The sequence below is a fragment of the Balaenoptera borealis genome (assembly GCF_965194805.1).
Source record: "Balaenoptera borealis genome assembly, chromosome: 13".
NCBI classification, from domain to species: Eukaryota; Metazoa; Chordata; class Mammalia; order Artiodactyla; family Balaenopteridae; genus Balaenoptera; species Balaenoptera borealis.
Window position 1 is genome coordinate 23,862,294 of NC_138870.1, and position 18,467 is coordinate 23,880,760.

General features: G+C 38.4%; 1 protein-coding gene across 12 annotated transcripts in view; it reads left to right on the plus strand.

Annotated features, from left to right (window-relative positions):
• PPFIBP1 (PPFIA binding protein 1) overlaps positions 1–18,467 on the plus strand; it is a 176,112-nt gene that overhangs the window by 103,677 nt on the left and 53,968 nt on the right. For all 12 annotated transcript variants that reach the window (XM_082352122.1, XM_082352113.1, XM_082352114.1 and 9 more), the window contains 2 exons: positions 6,137–6,235; positions 11,060–11,265. In XM_082352122.1, coding sequence (XP_082208248.1) covers positions 6,172–6,235; positions 11,060–11,265 — 270 coding nt within the window. In that variant the 5' untranslated portion in view covers positions 6,137–6,171. The remainder of the gene's footprint in view (positions 1–6,136; positions 6,236–11,059; positions 11,266–18,467) is intronic.

Below are 18,467 nucleotides of genomic sequence, written 5' to 3' on the forward strand. Positions count from 1 at the left end.
GACCTGGCCTAAAACATCAGTTAGTCAGCAACCCTGTAAAAAAGTATGGTTTTCTGTCAATGCTTTAGCCACCACACCCATTGCTGAAACATTCCCTGATATTTTACCTTATTCAAATCTGCTCTAAATGGATCCTGGCCAAGCTTGAAGTATACCCAAAATATGCTTTTACATTTTTTTTTAAACCCATACTATAAAATATGGATGTTACCTCCAGGAGACTGCTTTTCCAAGACTTTTCTCAACTTCTTTTTCTTAAACCATCGGAATAGGAAACCACTAAACTGAGGACTCTTGCAAGCAGAGCTGATCTCTGAAACAAATCAGGGGTTTCTCCAGTTTGAACTACAACCTTGCAAACCCCACTCCTTTGTTGTTGTTGGTAGTTGTATTTTCTGGTGCCCTTTCCTTCAGCAAGTCGTTCAAAGAAGTATGTATTAGCTATTTACAATCCAGAAATGAATCTGGTATTGTGTGAGAATTATCGGATGATAAAGTTTTTACTTTCTAAATGGTTTTGACCACCTAAAAGATGAAATTGTAATCAGCAGCTTTGTGGGTAAGCAAAGAATTAGAACAGAAGAAACTGGATATTCTGAGTTTTATTTTGGATCTTAGGTGCATATAATTGGATTATTCATTATCCTTTATTCATGATATATTATCATTATAAGGCCATGCATAGCCTACTTATATTCATCCATTTTTTTATTTGGTTCCTTTAAAAATATTGTTTTATTTCTAATTTCTAACAACCATTTTGAATCCTAATTTTTAAAATTTGAGGTGAAACTTACATACAGTGAAATGAACACATCTTAAGTGTATTTGATGAGTTTTGACAAATGTAATAACTTGTATAACCAACACCTCCATCAAGATATTGCACAGAAAGCCCCCAGTATCTCCTTCAATCATTCACCACTTCCTGCAAGTAATTCCTACTTTCTGTCACCATAGTTTACCTATTTTTGGATTTCACATGAAAGGAATCATATAGTACGTAGTCATTTATGTCTGACTTCTTTAGCTCAACGTAATGTTATATGTATCAGTCTTTTTCATTGTGGAGTACTATTCCATTGTATCAATATTAAGTATGTGAGAATGCCCAGGGGAATCTTCCTCTCAGAAATGTTTCTGAGGATATAGGAACATCTTTATAGAGCATGGGATTTTCTGAACCCTTTTATTTAGCCTTTAAAAATACTTTGACCCAGGCATGAAAATTGATGTTGCCTTATTAACACAGATGCCCGCGAAGTGAGGCTGCCTCTAAAGTCGCTTAAGCCATGGGCAAGTCAGACTTTTAATAAATATGGAAGCTCTATTCTTAGCTTTAGTGCTTTACCACTTCAGGTTGCTGTTCTTATTCTTCTATATAGTCCTTTAATGACCATTTCGAATTTATTGAGACTTATTTTGTGGCCTTACATACGTGCATGGCCTGTCCTGGTGAATATAACAAGTGGACTGAAAAGAATGTATGTTCTGCATTTGGATTTTTTTTTTTTAATATTTGTTTATTTATTTAGCTGCGTTGTGTCTTAGTTGCAGCACGCGGGCTTCTCTCTAGTTGTGGCTTGCAGGCTCTAGAGCGCGGGCTTAGTTGCCCTGCGGCACCGTATCCCCTGCATTGGAAGGCGGATTCCTAACCACTGGACCACTGGGGAAGTCCGTGCATTTGGATGTTTTGTTCTATAAATTCAATTAGGTCAAGACGGTTGATAGTGTTGCTAACATCTATATTATTACCTGAATTTTTTCCTACCTTGTGTGTCATTCTAAAAGAAGGTTGAAGAGGAGGAACAAATGAAAGATGGGACAAACAGAAAAAAAAATGGCAGGGCAGTAGACTTAAATCCAACCATATCAACAATTATGTTAAATATAAATGGACAGAATTTGTGTAATTCTCCCTTAATTGTGTCAGATTTTGCCTCATGTCATTTGAAGCTCTGTTATTGTTGCAAAAACATTTGTGATTGTTAGGGCTTCCTGATGAATTGACTCTTATCATTATAAAATACCCCTCTTTCTTTCTAGTAATACTTCTTGATTGGAAGTCGTTTTTCTTATATTAATATAGGCACTCCTCCTTTCCCAGGCTTACTGTGTCTTTGGATTTAACCAGTCTGACAATCTCTGGCTTTTATTAATGTTTATTCAATTTATATTTAATGTAATGATAAATTATATGATTGAGTTTGTCTACCATTCGCCGTTTGATTTCTTTTTCTCCCGTCTGTTCATTGTTCCACCTTTACTGCCTTCTTTTGGATTAACTGAGGATTTTATTAGTAGTCTATTCCATCAACTCAATTGGCTTTTTACTTCGTCTTTTTATTTTATAGTTTTAATGGATTATATTATATATTCTTATTACAGCCTGCTATGAATTAGTGTTAAACATCTTTGTGCATAATCTAAGAACCTTACCCCCTTCTATCCACTGAGCCATTAAGACTGTGATTTTTTTCATAGGCCCTAACCACTCTGCATCATGTGGCTGGGGAAGTGCCCACAAGTGAAAAGATGTATAAATGTGAATCTCACTCATTATGGTTCCCTTTACTCAAGAGCTGAATTCCCCATAGTTTCTACCTGCTTTTGGTCACTCTCCAATTTCTTTAAAATTGTTTTATATGTCATCCAGTGTTTTGTATTGCTATTTGTGGGACAGTAAGTCCAATACAATCTATTCCACTGTTATTAGAACTGGAATTCCCATTTTGTCATTTTTAATAGTGTAATAATAACTTTTGAGTCCATCCCTAATTCAAAAACTTGACAGTAACCTTCATTTAACTTTATAACCCTTTTTCCCATTCTGTCCCTCTACGTCCCTGGCTTAAGGCAGCCATCATCCTGAATTGTGTATTATCGTTCCCTCTTTTCTTTTTGTATAGTAATATTGAATCTATATGTATTTCTAATATATGTGTGTGTATTTATATATTTGTATTTAATTGTTTTTAACTTTGTAAAAAGTCTTGCTGAATTTACCAGAGACTTACTTTTTTATTTGCTTTTATTTATTTTTATTTATTTATTTTTTTTAAACATCTTTATTGAAGTATAATTGCCTTACAATGGTGTGTTAGCTTCTGCTTTATAACAAAGTGAATCAGTTATACATATACAATATGTTCCCATTTCCCTTCCCTCTTGCATCTCCCTCCCTCCCACCCTCCCCATCCCACCCCTCTAGGTGGTCACAAAGCACCGAGCTGATATCCCTGTGCTATGCGGCTGCTTCCCACTAGCTATCTATTTTACATTTGGTAGTGGATATATGTCCATGACACTCTCTCACCCTGTCTATTTGCTTTTATATTGCATAGATTTGTCCAAACTACACATGCATTGTTTTAGTTTATTTTGAAAACTGTATGCAATTATGTTGTGTAAATATACCAGTTTATTCATCTCCTCTCACATTGATGGACATTTGGGTTGTTTTCACGTTTTTGTCCTTGTGACAAGTCCTACTATGAACGTTTGTGTATTACTCATGGTTATATACCTTGGGGTAAATATTGCTAGATTGAAAATGAATGTAAATGTTTAATTTTAGCCCATTTTACATTCCCATTACCATTCTATAAGAGATTCTGTGCATTCACATCCTTTTACAGTACTTGGTACTCTCCAATTTTTTTGCCAGCTGACTGGGTGTAAAATGGTATCACATTGTTATCTTAAATTTCTTGACTATTAATAACATTAAGCATCTCTTCAGATTTTTATTGGTTGAAAGTGTTTCCTCTTCTGTTATATGTCTGTTCGTGACTTCACCTCTCCCATTTTTTTAATCAATTTGTAAGAATTCTACACTTGGAATACCACTGAACTACCACCTATATTTAACTAATTTTAATTTATTAAAGAAGTCTTTGACCTTTGAATCTGTCATTCTTCCTGACCACCCTGTTTAATTTGCAAACCTCTCCAAATTCCTGACCCTCTGATCTCCTGAGGATAACTGCTCGATTTTTCTCCTTTAGCACCTACCACCTTTGCCATATTATATACATATTTATTAATTGTGTTTACTGTCTGTCTTGTCCTTACTGTTACATGTAGGCTGCTATGTGATAAGCATAGAGATTGAGAGTAAGCATTTATAAACTTTTATAACACTTTAATATTGTCATATTTTATTATATTAAACAAAGACTTAGTCTCTAACAAACTGGACATTTTTTAAAAAATTAGTTCTTCACCACCATTTTGAAAAGCATGGCCTAAGTTCTCATACCTCCACATCATAGAATTTGAAAGGTACATTTAACAGAATAGAGAAGAAATAGATAACTATCTGTCTTTCTTGGAAAAGTGTTCATGCTCTACACATATTATAGTTGCCAACAAAGATGAATATTTGTTTTTCTAAGTTAGTGAGGTGATGAGAGCTTTTCTAACGTGAGCATTATTTTATTTTATCAGCATTCCCCATGTTTATAGCTGAGCCTGGCATGTGTCTGTCTGTCTCTCTTTTATATATATATATAGATAGTATCTCTCTAGATACTATCTAGAGCTCTTTGAAGTTCATCTTTTAAAATGAAAGGGAATGTAAGCCACTTAATGATATAAAATTCAAGAACCATACACTCTTTGGCTTAATCCTTTGTGTTCTCAATTTTCATGTTTTGAGGTTTCCAGCCTGAAGTGTGATCATTAAATTTGTGCCCCATCTCTCTGGACTGTGCACTAGCTAAATGTGCAAGTAGATTTTTGAGAACTCCTAGGTTCATAACCTAGCTTATTAACCCCCTGATTTCTGGGTGACTGTAAACGCATGCCTTGGGTATTTTTGTGCTGTAGTATTTCTACATAAAATGGTAGTGATATTTTATACCTTCTGAAGGGAGTAAAGTTCTGGGAAATTCTTAGATGAAATCTATGAATACTATAAAATCAAAGTAAGATTTCACAATGATTAAATGGCATTTTATTAGAGTGAATGCACAATAGAGAACTGATCTAAGCAGCTGTTTATCAGAACTGTAAATATGTTCGTAAAAATAAAGTGGTAAGACCTGGTTACTTGGAAACAGAGGGCAAAGGTTTCTTTTAAGCAACATATCCTTTATTTCCCAGGTGTTTGCTACACCATAGTATCTGCAAAGTAGCAAGAGCCTTACTTAGGCCTGTTGGGTGAATTTATGTGTGTGCTTAGCTGGTACCTGAAATGTATTAATTAATATTGAAAATCACATAATTTGCCTTTTTCCTGTTAATGACCAAATTTTTTGCAAGGATAATTTCAATTTATTTTTTAACTGGTAAAAGAGTGAGTAGATTGTGACACAATTTCAGCCTAAACCTATCTGTGAGATAGGATCAGAGAAACAAAAATTTAATATTATAGTGGAAATCAGACAGACCTAGTTTAAAAACTGGTCTTTGTAAACTGGTTTTTGTTACACTTACTTGCTGTCTTTACTGGCAAAGATCAACAAACATCTTTGATCTCGTTTATAGAATGAGGAATTTATGCATTTTTTAGGGTTCCTCTCATGATTAAGGATTATGGATAGTTTATATTAATGTGTCAGAACCACTGTAGGCACTCACTCAATACATGATAGCGATTGTTATGTTGCAAAATACCAGTAGATGTGTATGTGCTTATTATATATGTTCCTGAACCGTTTTCTTAGACAAATCTTATGGTAATTCCCTATTGCGGAAAAAAAAAAAAAATTAAAGGCAAAATTGAGAGAGCAGAGATTAGGTGGGGCTGGTACAGAAAGAACAAGTCTTATCTACGCAGCATCCCTCATGGCCCTGAGCAAAGTTCCACAGCCACCTCTGATGCCCTCACAGAGACCTAGAGCTCTACAGAGTACAGCATGGAAACCATCCTACTGGAGTTTAAACACCCTGTGTGCAAGAACTGCATTGTACTTATTTTATTAATTGATCAGTTATAGCATGTGGTCCTGCAGTACAGTAGGCAGATGATTGGTCATAGTTTGTTAAATGATTCATTTAATTCAGCTCTAATACGTCACAAATTCTCTGTATTTGACTGCTAGGTGGAGTTATAATTTGATGTTGAATTATTAAACCTGCCAGGAAGCATGTGTCATTTAAGGATGTAATGATAACATCATTATTTTTTCAGATCTAGGTTGGAATTTGCCCTTGACAAATAGCAAAATGATGAGTGATGCAAGTGACATGTTGGCTGCGGCGTTGGAGCAGATGGACGGTATTATAGCAGGTAATCTGCATCCTCTAAAAGATGCAATCATGACATTTACTTTGCTCTCTTGGCTTTTTTTATTACAACTCTTTTATTACCTCTCCACTTTCATATTTTCATTTATTGTCTCTCTCCAATGCCTTTAGGTTCCCCATGGTTTCATCTTTGTTCCTGTTCTCCAATTTTTGCCAGAATTATTCTTAAATGTCAAAAATTCTAGTACCATCCTGGGCTTCTGATCCAGGATAAAGGTGATTCTGGTCCAGATAGTCTGTGGACTGCACTTGGAGGGATACTGCTCTACCCAGTATCCAGGAGTGTTTTGATCTTTTCCCTTGAATTCCACATTCACTTTTCCACCAATGACTCTCACATCTATTTATTCTTCCAATTCTTTGCTATTCTTCAGGTCCCTGTCTCTACCAGCCAACCAGATACTCCCCTGAAATGTCCTGTAGACACATCAGTGTCATCATTTAAAACATTAATCTCATTATGTGTATATGTATAACTGATTCACTTTGCCATACACCTGAAACTAACACAACATTGTAAATCAACTATACTCCAATAAAAAATTAAACAACAACAAAAAAACCCATTGAGCTCATTATCTTTCCTCAGAAGCCCCTCTAGTTGTCTTTGTCTTGGCTAATTTCATAGTCCTCCATCCGTACAGTTTCCTAAAGCAGAAGTTTAAGTCATGCTAGACACTTCCTACATGTTCCCCCACTTAGTTAATCAAATTCTATCAATTCTACCTCCTACCAAATTCTACCGTTCCCTCCTCTCTAAAATCTGTCCTGTCTGTGCTACCATCGTCTTGCTTTATCTAAATAACCCTCTCACTTGATGTCCCTGACACTCTGGCTTTCCTGCTCTAGTCCATCCTTTTCCAGACCACCAGAATCTTTTTTTCCAAAATGCCAATCTGATCATCTTCTTTTTAAAAAATCTTCAGCAATTCTCTATTATAGAAGCTGAGCAAAAGCAGTCGACTATCATCTCCTTGTTTTCTCATCATAACTGAGGGGACTGACTAGTGGATGAGCCCTTTTCACTCCCTCGCAGGCCCCCAGGAGTGGTGGCTACCTACCTAAGGTCTCATGTCATATTTTGTGTTTTGTCTCAAGAGGAGGACTTCCATGTATTTAGGAACCAAATACAATGAGGAGATGTCTGAATGGGCTTCGGGTGGGCTTGTCATGCACACACCTGGTGGTCAGGGTCAGGGTACAGTTGGTCTCTACCAGCTACCAGGGTCAGGATACAGTTGTCCTGGCCCCAACTCCTTCGCTTTTCTGGTCACAAATTGGACTCTACTCTGCTTTGGTGGTTTGAAGAAACCAAAGGTATTTTCCTCTTCAGAAGTTTCTTCTCTTCAGGGAAGTGTCATGCGTGGTTTGACCTCCTTTGTTATACTTCTATGTCCTGGAGACCCAACTTCAATTGGACCTCTTTTGTAGATTAGACCACACCTTGAGTACTGTATTCGATTCTTAGAATATTATTTTCAAAGTGTCATTGGCAAACTAAAACTTACCTAGAGAAGGTAAGCATGAAGCTGAAGAGTTTAACAAACTAAGGAACTGGTTATGTTTAACCTAGAAAAGTGTATTCTTGCTCAGGGCATGATATTGGGTTGGCCAAAATGTTCCTTCAGTTTTTAAGTAAAAATAAAAGACACATTTTTCATTTTCACCAAGAACTTTATTGAACAACATATTCACCCTTTTGTTGTACTACCTTCTGCCATTTTTCAGGCAACTCCATAATTCTGTCTTCCCTAAACTTTTTATCTTTTTGAGCAAAGAACTGTTCCAGGTGCCTTTTACAGTCTGCCAGGGAATTGAAATTTTTTCCATTAAGAGAATTCTGTAAAGACCAAAATAAATGGAAATCTGAAGGTGCAATGTCTGGTGAATATGGCAGATGAATCAGAACTTCCCAGCCAAGCTGTAACAGTTTTTGCCTGGTCATCAAAGAAATAGGCGGTCTTGCATTATCCTGATGGAAGATTATGAGTTTTCTGTTGACTAATTCCGGATGCTTTTCATCAAGTGCTGCTTTCACTTGGTCTAATTGGAGCCGTACTTGTTGGAATTAATTGTTTGGTTTTCCGGAGGGAGCTCATAATAGAGGACTCCCTTCCAATCCCACCATATACACAACATCACCATCTTTGGATGAAGACTGGCCTTTGGTGTGGTTGGTGGTGGTTCATTTCGCTTGGCCCACGATCTCTTCCGTTCCACATTTTTGTACAGTATCCACTTTTCATCGCCCATCACAATTTGTTTCAAAAGCAGAACGTTTCCGTTATGTTTAAGTAGAGAATCGCATGTGGAAATATGGTCAAGAAGGTTTTTTTTGCTTAACTTATGTGGAACCCAAACATCAAAGCGGTTCACATAACCAAGCTGGTGCAAATGATTTTCAGTGCTTGATTTGGATATTTTGCATATGTCGGCTATCTCCCACGTGGTATAACGTTGGTTGTTCTCAATTAACGTCTCGATTTGATCGCTGTCAACTTCAACTGGTCTGCCCGACCGTGGAGCATCGACCAGCAAGAAATCTCCAGCACGAAACTTCGGAAACCACTTTTTGACACCTTCGAACAGTCACGGCACCTTCTCCATACACTGCACAGATCTTTTTTTTTGCGTTTCAGTTGTGGTTTTACCTTTCTTGAAATAATAAAGCATAATATGCCGAAAATGTTACTTTTTTCCTTCCATCTTCAATGGCTACACAAAAATTCACTAATTTTGATGTTTTTATTCAGTGCATGCTGATATGACAGCTGTCACATGCAATCTAACAAAATTGTTTCGAATGAAGTTAAAGACAACTAAGTGCTATTAGAGCCATCATACGGAAAAGCCGAACGAACTTTTTGGCCAACCCAATATATGCTATTTTTTTTTTAATTTAAAAAATTTTTTTATGTATTAACTTCCTTTTTAAAAATTGAAATACAGCTGATTTACAGTGTTAGTTTCAGGTGTACAGCAAAGTGATTCAGTTATACATATATATATATTCTTTTTTCAGATTCATTTTCATTACAATTATTACAGGATATTGAATATAGTTCCCCGTGCTATACAGTAGGTCCTTGTTGTTTATCTGATATATGCTTTTAAATAGTTGGAGGACTATTCAACCATTTACTCTGTCACAATTTCAGAAAATATAACAACTAGAACCAATTCTAGGCTCTTACCAGAGGTTGCATGTAACCTTACACTTTTAGTGAACCTCTAGTCAAGGAAAGTGGTATTTCTGGAACAGTAGTTGAGGGATTACATTTTACATATTCCACTAGATTGGTGGTGTTCCTCAGCCCTGGCAGGCCTTCAGGACCAACATTAGAGTTATTAAGAAAATCAAGATTCCCCAGCCCCCACCTCAAACTGAGTCAGTCAAAGCTTTGTGGGTAGGACCTGGATTTATGTTTTCAAATTACCATCAGTATTTCTCCAACTGAGGTAAGAGGGAGAGGAGGAGAACTGACTACAAACATTTGGGGAATTTTTCTGAATACATATCTCTCCCCTCTCCCCACCTTGTTTTGTGATGGAGACCAAACAGAATAGAGGGTTACCATGGGCTCATGTGTTTTTTAATGATATCATCAGATGATCCTAATACTTAAAACTGCTGGAATAGGACATTATAATCTGTCTGGGTTTTAATGCTTTTCTGTTCTTCCTTCCTCCTGACATACTCTCCTCTATTTTTTCTGAGTTCTCATCTCAACTTTACAGGGTTTCCTGCGGGGGTTGATTGAGACAGTTATGTGGCTCCATTAGCGTTCTCCACTGTGCATATCAGTGGTCACCATCAACACAATTTGGTAGATGTTTGGTTCAAATCTTGTGGTCCAGTATTAGGAATATCAATGGAATGAACCAGCTGAAAGGGAATTCCTTTCCCCATTGTGAGAACTGGCCAACTGGAGAGAGAACTTACACATTGGCTCACCAGTCTCATCAGTTGTAAGACCTTCAGATGTGTGAGGTGATGGCCTAAATATTATAGCTGTTGAAATTTAAGTAGAAAGTTAGTATGTATATTTGATGGTATGTATATTTGATAGACCAGAAAATAAAAATCAAAGAGATGAAGAGGTGTATATGGGTGCTTTCAGAATGGGCTGTGAGTCAGTAGTATGGATTTAAGTAGTAGAATGTTTTCTCTAATAAGTAATAGAAAACAAAAAGGGCTGTAAAACTATGTTTTCAAGCTGATGTTATCAAGAGCATTTGATACTAGGCTGCAAACAAAATCGTTGGGGGGGGGGAACGTTTATACACACATGCACATACATATACAAATGTACACATGTAAGTTACTGAAGTTCTTCAGAGGTTAAATTCTGGTCAGTTAACTGGGAGCTGGCCCTCTTACCTTTGAAATTATGCTATGCAATTTCCACCTCAATGTGCAACTTATTTACAGGGCATTTAGAGTTTATGGTTTCTAAAATTTGTATTTTGGGGAATACATGGCTCCACCCAAACTGATCTACTACCTTCTTAGCCCTTGTTTCCTTGAGGTCAGCACATCTTACCCCAAAGCCTACCATACTCTTACTACTACACACAGCTGGCCCCCCTGTTAGACAGCTGATCATTGGTATGTATCATTAATTGCATGGTTTTTATTATTTCACCAAATGACTATGCCTTGGAGAGGTTTACGTGATTGAATTCTCTTTTCCCTGTTCCTTGTTTGGTCATTCCTCACTGTGACTAGACTTGCTTGCCATCTTCAGCTTTGGTATATTATCCAACATAAATTGCTCTCTCCATGATTTTTTTTTTTTAAACCTAGGTTCTAAGGCCCTGGAATATTCCAATGGGATTTTTGATTGCCAGTCTCCCACCTCCCCGTTCATGGGAAGCTTGCGAGCTCTGCACCTTGTGGAAGACCTGCGCGGGTTGTTAGAGATGATGGAAGCGGATGAGAAGGAAGGCTTGAGGTGCCAGATCCCAGACTCCACGGCGGAAACGCTCATCGAGTGGCTGCAGAGTCAAATGGTAGATGTTTGCTTGTTACAGGTCCCGCGCCGTGAATCTTCTGTTGCTTATTCCAAAATTTAGAACATAGAATAGCTGATCAGAACAGGAAAAAACAGTTATAGGGCAATAGGTTTGCCCTGATTTTATCCCTTAAGAGATTCCGATTCCCTTTTGACTCTAAGGATAGTTTTTTTTTTTTTTTTTTTTTTTTTTTTGGCTGCATTGGACCTTCGTTGCTGTGTGCGGGCTTTCTCTAGTTGCGGCAAGCGGGGGCTACTCTTTGTTGGAGTGTGCGGGCTTCTACTTGCGGTGGCTTCTCGTGTTGCGGATCATGGGCTCTAGGTGCGCAGCCTCAGTAGTTGTGGCTCGCGGGCTCTAGAGCGCAGGCTCAGTAGTTGTGGCGCACGGGCTCAGTTGCTCTGCGGCATGTGGGATCTTCCCGGACCAGGGCTCAAACCCGTGTCCCCTGCATTGGCAGGCGGATTCTTAACCACTGTGCCACCAGGCAAGTCCCAGGATAGTTTTTTTTAAAGTGCTCTTAGTATACATTTCATGAGTGCCAGCTGGTCACCTGATTTTACCCATAAAAGTGGACTAGCTTTTCAATTTTGCTTGAATGACCTGCTGTGGCTTAAAAATAAATAGTCCTGTGAGGGAAAGAACCTTGCACTTAATAGATGCTTTCCTGGTAATACTGGGAAGTTTACTGTAAAAGGACCCAGTAGCAATTTAAAATAGGGAGTGCAGTGAATAGATACTCCTAATAACAAGGGAGGTTGGTAGCAGTAGTTGATGTCAAGTGCCATCTAGTGGTTGTGGCAGTCATTTCAGTTCCAGTGCGTGAGTTAGGCTGTGGATTGGGCTTTAAATGGTGTTCTTATTCACTGAACAATGAGCCTCTTTCTAGGCATCCGGCAGATCTGCCCTTTCCCGGGACACAGTGGTAAATACCATGGTTTTAGTATGTGTTAAACACGTAAAATCTAAAGAATATCACAAAAATATTCAGAGGAGAAAGTAGAAAAGGTGTTTATTTTGTAAGTATTTAAAGGATATTCAATTTTTAGGAAGATGCATGAATAAGCCTAGAAGTTAATTGTATCAATATTTATATAAAAGCTAATGAAAATTGTATGAAAGAATTAAGATCTGTTTTTGGTCTGTGGTGGAAATGTAAGCTGTTTGCTTTGGGAACCTTAATAGTAGTACATCCTACGACTAAAGCATTTTCATGTGATGTGACACAAATACCAGTGCTCCCACCATGTCCCATGCTGGACCTTCTTACCTTTCTGGCCAGTATATTGTACCTTCCCATTTCAAGCACAAACAGTACGATCCATCTTTTAGTGGTGGTGCAGCTATGCCACCTTGATAGTTAGAGATATTTTACTTTTTATAATACACAGTGCCTCATGATTGTACTTTATAATTGCTCTGCAAGTTTCTCCTCTAGAGATTTAAGTATCCAGGTTTGCTGATTTCTTTGGGGAATTGCTTCATGCTCTGAAACCAAACATTTCCTAGCGTATTCCTTAGGCTATTTCTACTTCCTCTCTCACCCCTTCTTTTTTTTTTTTTTTTTTTTTAAACTTTGGATTTATTGATTTATTGATTGATTGATTGATTGATTTAGTTATGGCTGTGTTGGGTCTTCGTTTCCGTGCGAGGGCTTTCCCTAGTTGCGGCAAGCGGGGGCCACTCTTCATCGCGGTGCGCGGGCCTCTCACTATCGCGGCCTCTCTTGTTGCGGAGCACAGGCTCCAGACGCGCAGGCTCAGCAATTGTCTCACCTCTTCTTTACTCCATGTTTTCCTGACCATTCAGCACGTAATAGGAAAGGAACTTATGCTGGTAGAGAAACCCATTCCCAGCCAGCATCCAGAGGCAGCCAGTGGCAGCCATAGCTTGAGAGTACTGCGGTTGAATTTTTCACTTGTGTCCAAAACATTTCCATTAATATGTGCTCAGTCTGTTCTGTTACAGTATTTCCGGAAAAGATTGAAAGTGGTGATGGTGGTATCTGAACCTAAATCATGTCATTCATACCTTTTTCAGAAACTTCCAGTGACAGTCACAGCTCACTGAGAGAAGCCAAAGTACTTGCTGGATTGCAAGGCCTTTAGGACTTGCTCCTCACTGCTTTCTGACCTAGTGTCTCATTGCACTTCCCCTCTTTCACTCCACTTCAGGCACATGGGATTCCTCACTGATTCTCCAACATGCTGGGGAAACTGGCCTCAGGGCCTTTGCACTGGCTGTTCACTCTGCCTGGAAAGTGCTTTCCTCGGATATCTGTATGGCTAGCTTTCTTGCATTCTCCTTTAAAAGTTGCGCTCTCAGTGAGGCCTTTCCTGGCCACCCTATCTAAAATTTCACATATTTATTCTTCATAGTACATCTCCCTGCTTCATTTTTTTCTAAAACTCACCACTTTCTTACGTAATAGGTATTTGCCATTTTTATATGTATTTTCTATCTCTCCAACTGGAATGGAAGCATCATGAATCAAAGATTTTTGCCTATGTTTAAAACAAGCCAAAAGTGTATCGATGTTGTCTAGAACAATGCTTGGCATTTAGTAGGTGGTCAGTAATTATATTTGTGATGAATGATGCTCCATGAATGATAAGATGACATATACCTTGGGATGAACTGAGGTTATTTATTGTGTCAAATTTATTCTTTGGCTGCATCATGGCTTGTTAATTTGTGTTTTTGGTTGCTCTCTTGTCTTAATATTTGACATTTTAAAGTTAAGTAGCCACAAAATGACACATACTTTACATACCTTACAAAGATTCAGTTTTCATCCAAAAAATGACAGTAAAAAAACTAGATGTGAGTCCAGGGAGGTAAGTTTTTGGAGGGTGAAACTTATTTGTATTTGTCCAACTGATTTATATCTGTCCCCTCACGTGGACCCCAATCCTTCCAAATTACATGTGTTTTCTCAAGCACGTAGAAAATGAAAAAATAAAGGAAGAAAGATGGCAAAGGGCAAAGCCCAAAGCAAGAAGGGGAGAGTGGGAATGAGTGTTTGGAATAATAAAGGCATAGGTGTGACATGAATAGTCAGAGCTTACCCTGTAGCAGACTTTAATTTTAGATCCAATAGGTAGAGGGTCTTAAGGCTTGCAATTTAATGATGTGCTGATAGTATAGCTTTCTCCCATTTTAATATGTCAGAAGTTGTGATGTGTCTTACGATCTTAAAAGAGGTATCCATTATACACGTTTTAGCTGGGATTGTTTCTTTTTTCTTTTTTTAAATAATAAGGTACCTAGAGTAGTCAAATAAATTCATGGAGACAGAAAATAGAATAGTGGTTGCCATGGGCTGGGGTAGGGAAGAATGAGAAGTTAATATTCAATGGGTACACAGCTTCAGTTTTGCAAGATGAAAAGAGTTCTATAGATGGATGGTGGTGATGATTGCACAACAATGTGAATGCACTTAATGCCACTGAACTGTCTACGTAAACATGGTTAAAATGGTAAATTTTTATGTGTGCTTCACTCTAATCAAAAATTTTAAAATTAATAATTTGATAAAATTTAATGGCATCTTAGAATTGGAGGAACACAGAATCCTACAAATTGTATTGTACATGGGATAATCATCAAAATAACGAATAAAGGAGATCCTGCCGTAAAAAAGCTGTGAATGATAATAAAGAAGGCAGGGCTGTAAATTGGCAGTTACAAACGCTGGCTCCGGAGACAGGTTGGCTTTAAATGTTGGCTTTGACTCTTAGAAGCTTGTAGAATTTGGGGAAATTTTCTTAAGCTCTTTGTCTCAGTTTCCTCATCTGTAAAATGGGAGTGATAGTTTCTGCCACACAGGGTTATGAGGATCCCACAAGCTAATGTATGTTGAGTGTTTGTCAGTGAGCCTGGTGGAGGGTTAGTCAAACAGGTAATACTGAAGTGTGGATTATAGAGAGCAGAGGGAAATGTTTAACAGGACCCTTTGCAATGAGGGAAAGAAAGGGTTGAGTCCAGTTACAAGGGGGGTTAGGTTACAAATTATTTCTACAGTTTACTTCTTTGATAAAAGAGTACAGACATTTCCCAGACAACGGGGAAGCTTCCACAATATTTTAGAAAAACTTATTAGTGATACTAGTTACATAATTAAGATTTCATTCATGTTTAATGATGGCCAACTTGAGAGTCCATCTACTTGACTGACTGATGCTAATCTACTCATTAGTGCAACTGGGCATTTGAATTTCTAACTATTATTTTACCCAAGCCATGAAGATCCCCTGGTTTCCTGTAGGGTGCAGGTTATTCCTTCACTACTGATTTCTGCTGCCTGTTCAATTGTTTCATATGATCAAAAACTGGATAAGAAAAAAGAAAATAGTAACACTAGTAGCCTGTTAGAGTGAAGGGTATTAAATCTACAAGAATGAATTTGTTTTAATCAGGTAGCTATACCTATAGCCTTCTAGGAATGAATAAGTTTCTTTTAGGACTAGGAAGTTTGTCTCCTGTGGTTAAAAAAAAATCAATTGAATGCAACATATTTGTTCAATAACTGAGGTATAATTCTCTGTTTTGATTGTGAAATGTGGTGTGTTAACACAAATATTAATAATGGAGAATTATGTGCTTTATCAAGCTCAAAGTCTAAGAGAGCAAACAGAAAAATATGTCTAATTGTTTGAGCCAAGCAAGTTTTTGCTTACTTTAGAGCTAACTCGATGAATTGCCCTAGAACATTCTTACAATGCTTTTTCCAGTAGATGGAGCTGAGGTTCATGACCTTGACCAGATCCTGAAACGCCAAAGTGTCTGATCATTTGGCATTTTTAATTGTGAAGCAGTCTCAAAATCACCAGAAATTACAAAAAGGCAGTTTTCAACAAAGTGAATGAAAATACTGATGGTAAAAACTGCAAGTCAGGCACCATAAGCCATGAGATAAGTAGCATATAAAATGGGGGAAATGAAGTGTTCTTGACTGGCTTCTGACCTGTTGAATCATTATAATGCGTTTCTACCTTTTCTCTATGTTAAAAAAAAGATAATATTAATCCTAAATGTACCTCGTTCAAATGTTTCTGTAAAAATAACGATACTCATAATTTATTTAAAGAGTTCAGACACGGGGTATGTTCTCTCCAGGGCTGCTGGCTGTTCTTCCTGAGTCCCTGACCCTCAGCCACACAATCCATCCGCATCCCACCGTCCTCTGATCCCTGCTGCCCTCTGGCCAGCTTCTCTTTTCCTGTGTGCCTCCAGGGAATGTTTTTTCAAGCCTTGGCAAACAAGGTACATCCTAAGATTGTATCCCATATGTGGTCACAATTATCTGAGTTATGCCACGTCTCACTGAGACATCCTGGTTGAAGTTAAACCTGTTTTTCCCTTAGGCTTCTGGAAAATTCACATGGGAAGGGTCCACAGAAACAGGAAAGCAAATGGACCAAGTCAGCAGAATTCTCCATCAAGAGAGACCAGTGCTGTGTGAACAGTGAGAGAGGCGCTTTGAGTGGAATCCCAGGCTACCAGTAGTTGTTGGGATTGAATAGAAAGATTCCTCTATTCTTTTATGAAAGTGAGTTAAGAAAGAATAAGTGGCAAGAAAAATAGGGACAGCATTTTTTCTTGATCTCAAGTTCCCCTTCCCAAAGTAGAAGAGGTTCTTTGGCTAGCTCTGCATCCTGTCACATAGCTAGATTTTAATAAATATGAATAAAGGAATGAATAATGGGTGAATGAATGAATATGGTGCACTCCTAGAATAGGAGCTGAGCCTTAGTTTCTAGGGGACCTTATGTTCTCCATCCTTCTGGGACTCAGGGGACTTTGGAGTATACCTGTGACCGGGATAATGTTGCAGCCTCAACGTGTACCCCCTCCCTGCTACAGAAGCTTCGGGAGCATGGTGATATGCATGAAAATAAGGCGAGGAGGGGTACAGCCCATCTTCTCTCCTCAAGAAAAGTGTCTAAAAGAACCCTTTAGGAGACACTAAAGCAGTCTATCTCCTCACCCTGATTGGCTGTGGATGCACGAATGAGAGGTGCTGGCCTGCCCTAGCTGTGTAACAGGATAGCCATTGTATCTTGGCAATTAATATTTTAATTTGGGACAAATACCCCAAGGGAAGCTCTCTCACTGTATTTCTAATAAGACTGGCAGATGAAAGCACTTGGCATCTGCTGCTCTCCCCAGCATTTCAGATGTAGTTACATTTTTGGAGTAGTGAACCTTAGAGGCTGGCCTACTGCTGTGGTTTCTCTCGCTCCAGAGCACTGTTTAGTTAAGAAGATTCTTTCTGTCTCTGGGAAACAAGCACCGTGAAAATTAAAACCCAGAAAAACAAAACCTCAAAGCTGTAGTCTAATTTTGACCACATCGTAATCTTGACTTGGAAAGTACAGAATATATTCAGGCTCATTCTGAGTTTCAGTCTTTGATGTACTTTCTGACAACATTGAATAAACTGATGTCTTTCTAAGAGACGGTCATGATTGGGCTTTTGGGATGGGATGAAATGTGTGTGAGGTTTATTTCCCCTTTTGGTTTTCTTTCTGAGCAGAGATGCTGAGATTTTGGAATAAATAGAGGGCTTCCTGAAGACGTTGTTCTTCTGAACTGCAATAGAAATTTTGGAAGGAAAAATAAGTGGGCTGTTTGCAAGACTGACCCAGAGTCAGAGGTACTGTAGTACACAGGGGCACTGGCCAGTTGGAGGGGATGCTCTACTGGTCCCAAATGGTAGCGGTGTTGACCTGAGATGATTGTTTACAGCACAAAGGTAGGCCTCCCCACCCTAATTACACCACAGCAAGTGCGAGGACAGGGCAGCAGAGCACCGCCTCCGCCTGGTGGCTTGATTTCCAACGTTATTGGTGTAGTGTTCTTTGACTCTTAGGACAGAAGAGTATGAGATGCCTTATTGCGGTGTTGGACCCAAATGAAATATGACTGTGAAATTTGTGGCTGAAAGATTCAAGTCTTATCTCACTCTCTCCTCCTCCTTAGTCTCTCCTAGGAGAGCAGGCAATAAATGTTTGCATGAGGTGGTAGAGATACAATACTGTGATTAGGACATGAAAGACCCTGTATTAGATATGTCTTTTGGTAGCTAAAGATAACATTTAATTAAAGGAGCTTGAGTGAACTGCACCTTCCCTTTTCTTTCTTTCTTTCTCTTTTTTTGGCCGCACCATGCGGCTTGCGGGATCTCAGTTCCTCAACCA